General features: G+C 40.8%; 1 protein-coding gene across 6 annotated transcripts in view; it reads left to right on the top strand.

Annotated features, from left to right (window-relative positions):
* The window catches only part of znf536 (zinc finger protein 536), a 184,382-nt gene that overhangs the window by 113,704 nt on the left and 58,018 nt on the right, over positions 1 to 12,660 (top strand). For all 6 annotated transcript variants that reach the window (XM_017458816.3, XM_017458814.3, XM_017458815.3 and 3 more), the window contains 2 exons: positions 801 to 959; positions 7,612 to 9,288. In XM_017458816.3, the coding sequence (XP_017314305.1) occupies positions 801 to 959; positions 7,612 to 9,288 (1,836 nt within the window). The remainder of the gene's footprint in view (positions 1 to 800; positions 960 to 7,611; positions 9,289 to 12,660) is intronic.

The raw sequence follows: 12,660 nt of genomic DNA, 5'->3' as shown, positions 1-12,660 counted from the left end.
TGAGTTATGCTATGTACTTTTATGTGGCTGGTCAGCTACAAAACCTGCCCTTTGCATGGATTCAGATGTCATAACAGCATGAACTTGTGATCTAATGCTACATAATAATTTGAGCATATGTGCAAATATATGTGCTAATACCTCAGCATAATCTGGAATTCCAACATCCAGCATCTCCTGTAATAACTCAGTTCCATGTGGTTAATTATCTCCGAACTGGGGCTTGTTGTTCTTGACACGTTTAGAGTATTGTAATGACAGCAGCTCAATCAGAGCGAGGTCTTCGTTATCACCCTCTCCTATCAGCCACGCCGCCGACGTCACCTGTCAAAACCAGGGCGCAACACGAAGGCACAGACCAACTGCTGACATAGCTGTTTCCTTTCCTGTATTGTTCGTTTTGACACAATCCGCCATATGCTACCCAGTAAAGATGATGATAGGAGGGATAAAATGTAAGAATTGGAGTGTGTACGCGGGGAGGGCGTCAGGGCGACGTCTCTAAAGCAACCTGAAAAGCTTCTGAACTGTCAGCGTTCTGTCAGACCGAGGAGAGTGTGGCGGGGAAAAAAAAGAGTGGCGCGCGTGAACCCATTGATGTGTTTGACTTTGTGTGGTGTTAGCAGATTTGTGCAGCAAAAAGGCTGAAAGGAGAACGAAAAACGGGAAAAAATGAACAAGTGGAAGAAAAGAAAAGTGGCATGTGGCTGGTTTGAAGTGAAACTGAATACTCACCGAATTACATCTCTCTCTCCCTCTCTCTCTGTTTTTCACTCTCTTTCACTCTCTGTCTCTCTCAGATGTTGGGGATGAGATGTCGAAGGCACCAGGAACAGTTCCTCCTCCTGCTACCCAGCACCGAGAGAGGAGTGTGGGATCCGCCATGAAAGACTGCCCCTACTGTGGCAAATCCTTCCGTACCTCCCATCACCTGAAAGTCCACCTGAGAATACATACGGGTAAGAAAAGAGAAAGTCTAATGCTGGTATTTTTACAAATACTTTATTACACAGTCTAGTCATTTAATCTTAAATGTGAGGTCAGGTTTTTTTTTCTCTTTTCTTTCTTTTTTTCAAAGACTTTGGTCAACTAAGTTCTTATACGCTTGTAATCAGGGCTGGAAAATAACTGAAAAATGTTACTTCATTACTATACATAAAGTGTTATTTGGAGATTTATACTGTATACTTTACTTGAGTGTTAGTGAAATTTAAAACTCTTGCCTAAGGACATTTCCAAGAAGAACAAAACTTTTTTACTCCTTGCATATATATTTTTTAAATCTTCACAGTACTCGTTACAAATGTCGAAGGTTTCTTCTTCCCTCATCCAGCCTGTCTATACATGTATATAACACAATTATTTGCATTTTATTTACATTTCAGTTTAAAGCAAACCAATCATATTTATCAGTGTAGGAAAAGCTGACCAGTACTCATATTCTACTCAATAAAAATCAATGAAATACGTTTCCTTTTTTCTTTTTTAACGCTTGAGAACATTTAAAAGTAGCGACATTTTTGACTTTCCCTTGAGTACATTTTTGGCCAGATGCTTCCACTTCTAACTTTTAACATTTTGAAACATTATCTATACTTTCACGTAAGTATAATTTCTCGCAATTCTTTCCACCCCTGCTAGCAGCTGTCAAATATTTATAAAATATTTATAAACAGAAAAAAATGTAATTATGTGGACCACCAAGATCCAGCCAATCAGGCCAAGGAGGTGTTTCTCGTTACCTGTCAATCAGGTTGCTTGTAAATCTTCAAGCTTCCTAATTTCAACTGGTATTCGGGCAAGGCATGTGCTTTGTACGCATGGCTAAACTGCTGCCAAAATTACTGCCTGTACCGTTAAACTATATGCCAAGTCAAAATCCAAACTGAATAAACCTACCGGATTTTATAGCTCAAATAACAATAAATATGTTTCACAGTGAAACAAATTGTCTAAATTTCTTTTTACTTCACATCACATCTGCATCAACTGAATACCATTTTTATCCAGAAGCACCAAGCCATTTGCTTTCTTTCACGGCTGGCTCTCCATGACCTTTCCAATTTGATCCTAATCCTGCTTGTCATATTACTCTATCTTACATACACTGGAGTTCCTGCATGTACCACGGAGTTTCCCACATCTACAGTAACGATGTAGAGAGTTCAGGTTGAATAGCTGCAGTGAAATTCTGCTGTGTAGCTCATAGCAAAGCTGAGAGTCACTCTCATGCACAGCTTGTCCTAGTTAACAGAGGGAAGCACTGCGAGGTCACTGCAAGTGTGAGTGTGTGATCTAGAGAGAGATCATGAAACAGTGTAAATGGAGACTCTGTGAAACTATAGCATGAGCACAATAAATATATCTATTTTTTTCTTTCAGTGTAAGGTAATCAGCCATCTGTAGTCTCATAGCTCATATATTCAGATTTGCTTTCCCTTTTTAAATACTTTTTTAGTTATCTCACTACTTTGGCTTGCCTCTACCTTTAAAACTTCATCTGGACAGGGACATATGAAAAAAAAAAAAGAAAGAAAGAGAAAACTATTCAACAAGTGCTTCAAGGGCAGCTTGCACTCTCGCTCTAACTTAAAATGGAAATCGCTCTCAGTTCAGGAAATTGATGGTTGTTATTTTTTTGGTATGTGCTTACAAGGAAGAAGGGGGACCACCCAAATAGTATTCGTCCCACTTAATAAGAAGCACATAGCTCTGCTGTTCTGGGGGAATTAAAGCCTGATTGTATGGCACATCTAGCTGTGGAGCTGATGATTATGCCTCAAAGCTTAAACACACACAGAGGCCAAGGCCAGTCAACGTGGTACCGTTTCTCTGTAACACTTTTTAAACCCGTCACAAAGCCGTCAGCACACAGCTGCAGACACATTGTTTACTATAATATATAAGAAAGTTTATAACAGATCCTCGGGCTAGTCTCAAATATCAAAAAGTAGCACTAGAACAGAGCCATGAAGAGAAATTGTATACAGATGAATTAGTAGTGTGAAGAAATAAGGAAACAGGCGTCAGGCAGGTCCGCTGACAGCAGGTCTGAGAAAAGTGTTGGAGTCAGCTGCTCCTGGGCTTGTGGAGACTGATTGCTTTAAGCCTTGGTGCAGCACAGTTATGTCCCCATAAGCAGGGGAGCAAGGGCACGGAGCTGGGAAATATGTTTCTAGCTCAGGGAGGTTGAGTTATGCATGCTTTGAGAAGAGGGTAAGGGTCCCCAGTAGGGCCATATTTCTCCAAAGAGGAAGCAGAGGCCCTCGTCCCGCAGCTCCGTTAACTCACTCACTCACTCACTCACTCACTCAACTCACCGGGCAGCCTGGTGTGTGTGTGTGTGTGTGTGTGTGTGTGTGTGTGTGTGTGTGTGTGTGTGTGTGTGTGTTTACATTGCTGAAGTCCTTACAGTCTGTCGATGCTGCAGTTTACACCAGCCTTGATTTGTTTGCAAGATGTGTGAGCCACGTTGGATATAAAATTGTAATAAAGGTTTCACCCTTATGGTCCGAGTTTAGAGTGAATTATTACCACAAAAAAAGGATTTTTTGGAAATCTAAATAGCCATGCATGTGATGTGATTAATGACACGCCACGCAAATGACATACTGTGAACTGAAGATCAAAATAATTCGATCTCTTAGTTAAACAACAACAGCTGAAATCTTTTAGCATGAACAAATCAGCGACCCACACTTACACCATAAATCTCCTGTAAAATCCTAAAAAAGAATTGATTCCCAAAACATCCTGGCTGAAGCGTTAAATCATTTTCACGACTTGTTCGAGTGATGAATCTGATCTTTAGATAAGCAGGTAACAACCACCCTGCAGCCTTCTGCAGCCCAAATTCCTCCCTCCTAATCAGGGTTGGGAACAAAGCTGCGGACATTAGACAAACATCCCTCCTTGATTTAAAAGAATCAGACATGCAGATGATACAAAGCACAATGCAGATGACCCTCAGACCGTACGGCGTTTGCCCATCATAATGGCATTGCTTACTAAGAGGACCAAGGCATTGTGCAACACAATGTTAGATTAATGACTCTATAACGCTGGCTTGAAAGGAATGAAGTGAATTTAAATTTCTTCAAAAGTTAAAGAGCTAATGTTACAGTATTAATTTCCTCTCCAACAGTGAGTGGGAAAATATCCATTAGTGAAATTAAGCACAGTTTGCTAGGTAGCTAACATTGTGCGGCATACAGTGTGGGGCCACAGCTAATGAACACTGCAGTGGGTGATATTTCATTATACAAATTAATGCTCACATTTTAATGGGAAAGTCACATAATGAATCTAGGCTTCAGTGACAGCAATTAGAGACACAGATTGTCCCCTTCTGGACAAGGCACTATTTAGCAGTAAGCAGCTGTGGGTAAAAAATAAAAAGGTCCTCGCTCCTGACAACGGCTCCACATAACTTGAGGGCACAGAAGAACTCGTGCATTGACCGAATCACCTTTATTTAAAAAGGGACGGTGAAATGACGGCAGTTGCCTGTGTCAAGTCACCTTGTCCTAGCTTGTACAAAGCTGTGCAAGTCCTTTCAGACAGTCAAGAAGAGGCAAAAAGGCTTGGCTTACACCCGTGGATGGAGTTTTGGAGTTTTATGGTCATATCAAGTAGTATTTTGAAAGTTTACTCAGGAGAATGAAAGTGATTAAGCACTGGTGTGTGGTCAGCTGCTACCGTTCCAAACCATAAGTACTGTAAATTACGAAGGTCAGACAGTCCAGAGATCCACAGCAGTGCCAGAGAAAGTTTATTCAATGGTAGACATTATTATTATTATTATTATTATTATTATTATTATTATTATTATTATTATTATATTTTTATTTATTAATTAAATTTTTATATACTGTTTTATTTTATTGATTTTGTTATATTAACCTGGAGAAACATTATTTCTGCTCTTTTTTTTCTTTCATTTTTTCCTCTGAAAGTCTTTAAAATTAATGCATGAACTGCAGTAATGGCCCTTACAGTAAAGGACAATTTAGAAACTAAACAACACTTACTGACAGAGAACATGAGCACCTTGATGTTTTTGGCTCTATGTCTTTAACATAGATAAACAACCCGAACATAAAAGACAGTTAGTTTTCCAGACCAGTCAATCTCTCCGTCTCTGCGCTATACAGGCTGCCTTTTCACCATTATATAAACCCATATGGAAATCCATGTTAAAGTATGTAATATCTATTAACTATTTTAATTGCCCTTCTGTAGAGGCTCTGGGTGTTTATTTGCGTGGTTACTATGGAGTCGTGACAAATCGCACAAATCCAGATGAAATCGGTTTGAGCCGGACTCCTTCAAGTGGAAAGAGCAACCGGCAAAATGAACTTCTGAAATGATATGTACCACTCTCAGCAAGAGGCTTCTGTAATTTATATCAAGTCTGTCATACAGTACCAGATGGCAATTTGATGTGTGTTTTCCCCTATTTTTATTAAGACAGTCCATCAACAGTGAACGAAAGCTTTGGAAAGAAAACTTTTTTTTTTTAAAAAACATTTTTCCGCCTTTCCTCATCTTAAATGATGAAAAATAATCATTCCTCTACCTCTGGGCCTTGGCGATCCATTATGTTTTTCAGAGGTTGTGCTGTTTGTGCGGATATCAATTAAAAGTGGATTAACGGGTACATAATGACCTTTAGCAGTAAATTGTGTGTAATGTTGCAAGGCAGGATACAGTATATTCCCCAGATGTCACACATGCCCCTGACGTATGATGGAGCAGATGTCTTACTGAGTCCAAATGGTGCACAAAGAACACGCCATGCATGTGCGCACACACACACACACACACACACACACACACACACACACACACACACACACACAGAGAAGAGAGAGAGAGAGAGCGAGAGAGAGCACTTGCTTATTGCCTATATAAATGCTGATTATTTATCTAGTGTTTTTAATTGTAACATTGCACAGAATATTCACATATTTCTGTTTTTCTCCCTTTATAATGGTGTTTTAACAAGTGACAGCCTCAGCGTCGTCATGAATTAAAACACAAGCTTGGGGTGGAAGGAATAAAAGGGGAAAAGCAGATCACCCTAATTTGCCTCTAATTTTGGGCACAGAATATCATTTTGTCCAGTTAAAGGAATTGAAAATGATCATTTGCATCAGGGACATTTCCTTATTGAATCAGGCCAAGTCCCTGTTATCCTGCTCAGAGGATAAGCTCTTATTGGGTTAAAAGCTCATCTTGTATGGTTTATTTTAAATTTAAGCCTCACACGCACTCCAGTGTAAAGCAATAAATGACTCTCCCTTTCTTTTTTCCCTCTTTTTCTCTCCCTCTCTCTCTCATTTAACTCTTCTATCAATGAAGTATTGAGGTGGTATTTTTGTGACCCTTTTTTGTAAGTTGTGTTCGGTAGGTCTGCAGATCTTTGAGTCTTTCTTTTTTTCTGGAATGGTGCCCTCCAAATAATGATAAATTACTTGAGCAGTATGCCATTTGCTAATTATATCCATGATTTACTACAGAGCCAGACTTAAATCATTCAGTTCAGTCTTGCGTAACAATGCAACATTTTTTCTCAGATAAAAATTGTTTCCATGTGTATAATCTAAACCTTTTATAGTTATATATACACACAGAGACATATGCACACAGTACTTGACAAACATCTTTTTATATTTGCCTTTTTTCCATGGCTCTGCACTCATTTTCTTAACTGCATTACTGCAGCACCTCTAAAACTCAAGTCCTGTATTCTGGGATTTATTGCTTATTAAGTGAGAATATGGCTTAATTTTTTTGTATAACTGCTGCCAGGATGTATGTGATATTAAGATACTGAAGTAATTCTCCCATTTTGAAATGTTCTATTGCATATTCTATTGTGTTTTGTGCATACTTTATTTTACGGCACATTTCGCCCTCCACATTCATCACGTGTTGATCTAAAGCTGCCTTTTAAGAGGGAGGTTCATATGCTGCACATATGCACACTTAAGATTTTTGAATTCAGTTCAATAGCAGCTGAAGGCATTTCATAATATCGCTATTAAACTTTGGGGCTAAACAGTCAGGCTTACACTCTTAACGGAATGGAGAGCTTCTGTAGAGCTTGATTTATCTGTATGATAAATTCCAAACAGAAAGTGTATAAGGAATCACCGCCTCACCCCCAAGGTTGAGGTCTGACAAAGAACAAGGCCAAGTGAGATGTAGGAAACAAAATAGAATATCTACAAGCAGACCCCACTCGCTTGTACTCCCCTATATGAACAGAGATAACATCCAGGCAGTTGTGTTGTCAGTTGAAAATATGATCTCTGTAGTGGACTGAAAGCACCATATGGTGAAATGTTTTTTATGGTGCTGATATGAGTGATAGCTCATTCGGTGGAACTGGATCGACCTATATTAAGGAAAAAAAAAACCCTCTCCTCCTCCGTCACCCTCCTAGAGAGAATGATTGGCTGGTGGCTAGTGAGTGGTGGATGGGATCTGGGACACTTATTAGACATTGTCCATACTCTCTTTTTGGTGTTCACAACAATTATATTTCCTTCAGATTTGACTCTGTGGTATTCTTACTTGATCTCTGACCTGTCTTGGCGTCTCTAGGTGAGAAGCCCTACCGATGCCCTCATTGTGACTATGCTGGCACTCAGTCTGCTTCCCTGAAGTATCACCTTGAGCGTCACCACCGTGAGCGTCAGAATGGCAATGCCTCCTCTGCCAACCACCCTCCATCCTCCGATCACAAAGATGACCACAGCAAGACCAACAGTGGCAGTGGCATATTTGCACGACCTGATGTTCTGCGTGGGGTCTTCAAAGGGATGATGCCCTCCAGCCTTGATTTTAGAGGAGGCCAGATGCTTACACAGTGGGCCACTCCTGCTATGCTCTCTCCCAGAGAGAGAGATCGCGAGAGAGAGCGAGACCGCCATGGACTAGGGGCAGAGCCCAACTCTGAGAGCATGAAGGCCCCTGAAGGTCCAGCCACTGGAGGTGAAAGCCCAGCCAGTTTTTCAGACCTGGGACGGGCTTACCAGAGTATGATGGGGAATGGAGTCAACTTTCAGGGCTCTCTCCAGGCCTTCATGGATAGTTTTGTGCCGAATTCCATGAAGAAGGAGAAGGAAATACGAGAGAATCAGCTACATGGTCAGCACTTTGGCCTGGAGGGAACAGAGCACAAGATCAAGAGGGCCAATGATGCCAACCAGGAAGAGAACCCTTCTGAAACCAAGCCAACTGAGGGCATCCGCTCCCAGTATGAGCCTCTGGATCTGTCAGTCAGGCCTGATGCAGGAACCCTACCTGGGGCGTCTCTCACCATCCAGGACAATGTAGCCTGGCATGGATGTCTGTTCTGTTCCTTTACCACTGCCTCTGTGGAGTTGATGGCTCTTCACCTGCAAGCCAACCACATGGGTAAAACCAAATCAGGCCAAGGCAAAGAAGTTAAAGAACACCTACTGGGTGAATCTTCCCACATTGGCAGCTCTGGTCTGGCACCTCCTCCAGGCCTTCTCCATCTGCATGAGGGCCTTAAAGATCGAGAGGCTGAATCTGGAGACTTGAAGAACCAAGTTGGTTGGTCCAACCACCTGGAGCCGAACCCACATGGAGCCTCTATGGGAACCTTCTCAAGCGACTTTTACAAGTCCTTTAGCCCAATGTATGATAGCTCCTCCAGGGGTCCTGCTGGATTCTTGGACCAGCAAGAAAATCCGGCCAGTCAGTTGGGTGGTCAGGATGAGCTCTGTGACAAAGCATCATGTGTTGAAATGGAGGCATGTGAGGAGCGGGAAGGTCAGTCAGAAGATGATGAAGCAGCCCACGAAGAACAGTCATCTAATCCTGCTTCTGCGGAGCACCAGGCGCACTCTGATGATGAAGAAGCAGAAGAAGAAGAAGATATGGAGGTGAGAGACATGGAAGACGAAGACCATGGGACCATCAGAATGCATCCTGACTCCCCCTTGTCTAGGAAGGATGCTCAGCGAGCAAAGGTATCCATGGGTGTCCAGGGACGTGGTCCATCTCCACCCCAGCCACCCACCCTAGAGAAACAGTGGCAGCAGCCGGGTCTGAGTCTCATTTCTCCAGCCAATGGTCCCCCAGGCCTGCTGAAGCCCGAGCAGGCTCACCTGGAGCACCAGATGAACATGCTGTCAGTCCTACGGGCCTACAGTTCTGAGAGCCTAGCAGCATTCAACGGAGGCCTGTCCAGCAGCTCCAATGGAGGAGGTGGTGGAAGCAGCTCCAGCATGAAGAGAACCGACCCCTCTGGTAAGTGAACCACCACCTTTTATAGCCTTTGACTATTTTTATGTTGACGTGTACTACAGACTTAAGAAACACTACACCTTCATTTATATGCTCACAGTTGTTGTTTTTTTTATAGTACAATTGAGCCTGAAAGCCACACTGCATTAATATGCTTTCACAGTGTACAATTTCACAAACAGAATTCATGTGCAATAACACTCCTCTAATCCCAACACACCAGAATATACCCTCTCAGTAGGAACACAAGATTTGCTTTTGAGTGAATTCAACCTAATTTCAAGCAAGTTTCGAGACCATCTAGTCGACAACCAGCAACAGATTAATCTTTATTACTATTTTATATTACCCAGTCCGCAGCCCCTTTCTTTCCCTCCATTCCTCTCATAACTGGGATTAAGGGTGTCTGTGTTAGAGCAGAGCAGGACCTCCGCTCCCTGTGTCATCCCTGGCACACAGCACTTAACTTTCTTAGCTTTCATAAGACCTCTCCCCAAAGCCCATTACTTTATAAGAGCCAAAGATCTATGGCCCTGTGAAAAATGAACTGTCAGCTTTCATGACTCTGTGAACGTTACTAGAGCTCTTTGAGACTACCGTGTTTCACTGTGCCCCTTTTAGACATTTCAGCGATATAAAACTGCAAATGAAAAAATACTCAGAGAATTGAACTTGTAGTGCAGGTCAGTATGAAGTAGTTTAAGGCAAGCGAATGCTACAGCTCGTTGAATTTTGCTTCTGGGTATTTCTTTTCCCCCTCAAATATCAGGAAGGTATTTCTAGCAGTTAATGCTATTCATTTTGCCGAAATAAAACTGTCTGCCAATATAATGTATGTATATTCCATTTTGCTCTCTGTCTTAATATATTATTTATCAAGAGCAGAGTCTAATTTTCAAACCGAGTGTTGAGACACATGCTTTTAGTTTAGAAGCTTTACATTAGTGTTATTGCCTCCAGTCTGCAAACACAGAGGAGCAAGGCAGACATTTTATTTTTGCTCCAAGGAAAACAATCTTACTGCAAATAGATGTAAGATTAAGGAGAGGAAAAGAAAGCCAATCGCATTTTTAACAGACTTGTTTGATTAAGCAGCTTTATTTGAACAAATATGTCTTAATACTTTCTGTTCTTTTAATTCTGAACACTCGCATGGTTTGTTTAAGATACTGCACTTTGCTCAGGCATTGTGTATTATGCTTGATTAGTAAACAGGAATTAATCAACAGCGAGTATGATATAAGGCGGAACCAGAGCGATTATCCTGGTATTGTTCTTTATTAGATCTGTTTTGATTGGGGGAGTATATGTAAGTGAAGTCCATATGTAGTTTGATTCTGTGACATTTGGGCCACTGTTTAACACTCATATCGAGCAAAAGTGAATCACTCACGCTCACGTCAGTGGAAGTGGTAGGGATTTTGAGTCAGCAATTGAACTACACACGGGGCTAAAGAGTCATTTTATACAAAAAACACAGATGAAAACAGTGATTGGAGAAATAGCATCTCTCTATTGTGCACAAAAGGGAAAGGATCTCTTCATTCAGCGCAAATTACAGTATGTGGAAAGTACTGAGCCTGGATAGGTCAGTGTTGTCTCTCATGTCGAATGAGTACAGTAGAAAGGGAAGCAGTGGCACGGAGTGGTGTGCGTTTCGTTTTCTTCCGCCTAAACAGTTTACATTAACAATTAATGCTCCGTTTGACCTTTCAATTATGGAAAATATGTCTGTCATGAAGGAACCTGTTGCATTTTTAATATTCACAGGAGGTCATTCACTGGGCTGAAAATGAATGCTAGTTTTTTTTTTTGTCCGTCTGGTGAATGTCTCATTTTGTAATATCCGCCTTTAATCAAAAGACATTAAAAAAATGCCCTCGTGACGCACTGTTCTCCTGCTGCAATGGCAAGAGACTGACCTTTCAAGATAAGGCTTTGTCTCTAAGACAAAAGTTTTTTTGTTAGGCATTTTTCGAGCTTGACTCACCCTGCTTGATGCTTGTGGCTGGAAGCACGTGTGGTGGTGACGTGCACTGAGATACAGCGTAGGCATATCTGAGGAATATATACAGTATAACCATTGAAGGACAGGAAAATAGAAACAGCACACTTGATTCATTTCTACGAGGCGTGGAATTGTGTTAGCAGTTGTGAAAGGAAAGGAATAAAGAGAGAGTGTGCCATATCCACCTTCAGAAAGACTACTCACTTTTCTTACTATACTCTTTCATTCAGATAACAATACCCCTGACATAATTCTCTCCAGACCACAACAGTGTAAGTGTAGGCAATACACTCAATAGCCATTTAATACTGACCAACAACCATTGCACTTACACAATCCACAAGCATTAAAATCAATATAAAGAGTAAGTATATATTTAATAAAGAGTACAAAAAAAGGAAAATGATCACATCAGTTCTTTAGACTGTATATTAATGGACCACGTGCAGATACTATATATTGTAGATAAGATGGGTCATGAATACTGACCCATCTTTCCCCTGCCCAAAATTCAATTAAAATCAGGCAAAATGTGATTATGTGATTAGCTGAAGTGGGCTTGCATTACGTTTGCATGCAAATTGAGAAGAAACCATTAATATTTGAAATTCTGCATGCCTATTCCTGAACTAGACTGGAACATGTTTTTTCTTTATATTATTACATTTAAGAGCTGGTTTATATATATATATATATATATATATATATATATATATATATATATATATATATATATATATATATATATGTATGCATGTAATTGCTGCTCTCGTGGATATCAAATAATTGCAAACAAAACACAGGTTATCCAACAGAATATCTTTGTTAAATTTAGGTGTGCAACAATTATTGGCATCCTTTTAGTCAATACTTTGTGTTACCTCCCTTTGCCAAGATAACAGCTCTGAGTCTTCAAGTCTTCTGTTATAATGCCTGATGAGGTTGGAGAATACATGGTGAGGGATCTGAGACCATTCTTCCATACAGAATTTCCCCAGATCCTTCAAGTTTCGAGGTCCACGCTGGTTGACTCTCCTCTTCAGTTCACCCCACAGGTTTTCTATGGGTTTCAAGTCAGGGGACTGGGATGGACATGGCAGAACCTTAATTTTGTGGTCAGTAAACCATTTTTGTGTTGATTTTCATGTATGTTTTGGATCATTGTCCTGTTGGAAGATCCAACCAAGGCCCATTTTAAGCTTTCTGGCAGAGGCAGTCAGGTTTTCATTTAATATCTGTTGATATTTGATAGAGTCCATGATGCAGAAAAACAGCCCCAAAACATTAAAGAGCCACCACCATATTTAACTGTGGGCATGAGGTACTTTTCCATATGTTTTTGGATGAGAGTAGAGGCTTTTTTCTTG

The sequence above is a fragment of the Ictalurus punctatus genome, chromosome 27, assembly GCF_001660625.3.
Source record: "Ictalurus punctatus breed USDA103 chromosome 27, Coco_2.0, whole genome shotgun sequence".
NCBI classification, from domain to species: domain Eukaryota; kingdom Metazoa; phylum Chordata; class Actinopteri; order Siluriformes; family Ictaluridae; genus Ictalurus; species Ictalurus punctatus.
This window is presented reverse-complemented; position numbering and strand designations above follow the sequence as displayed.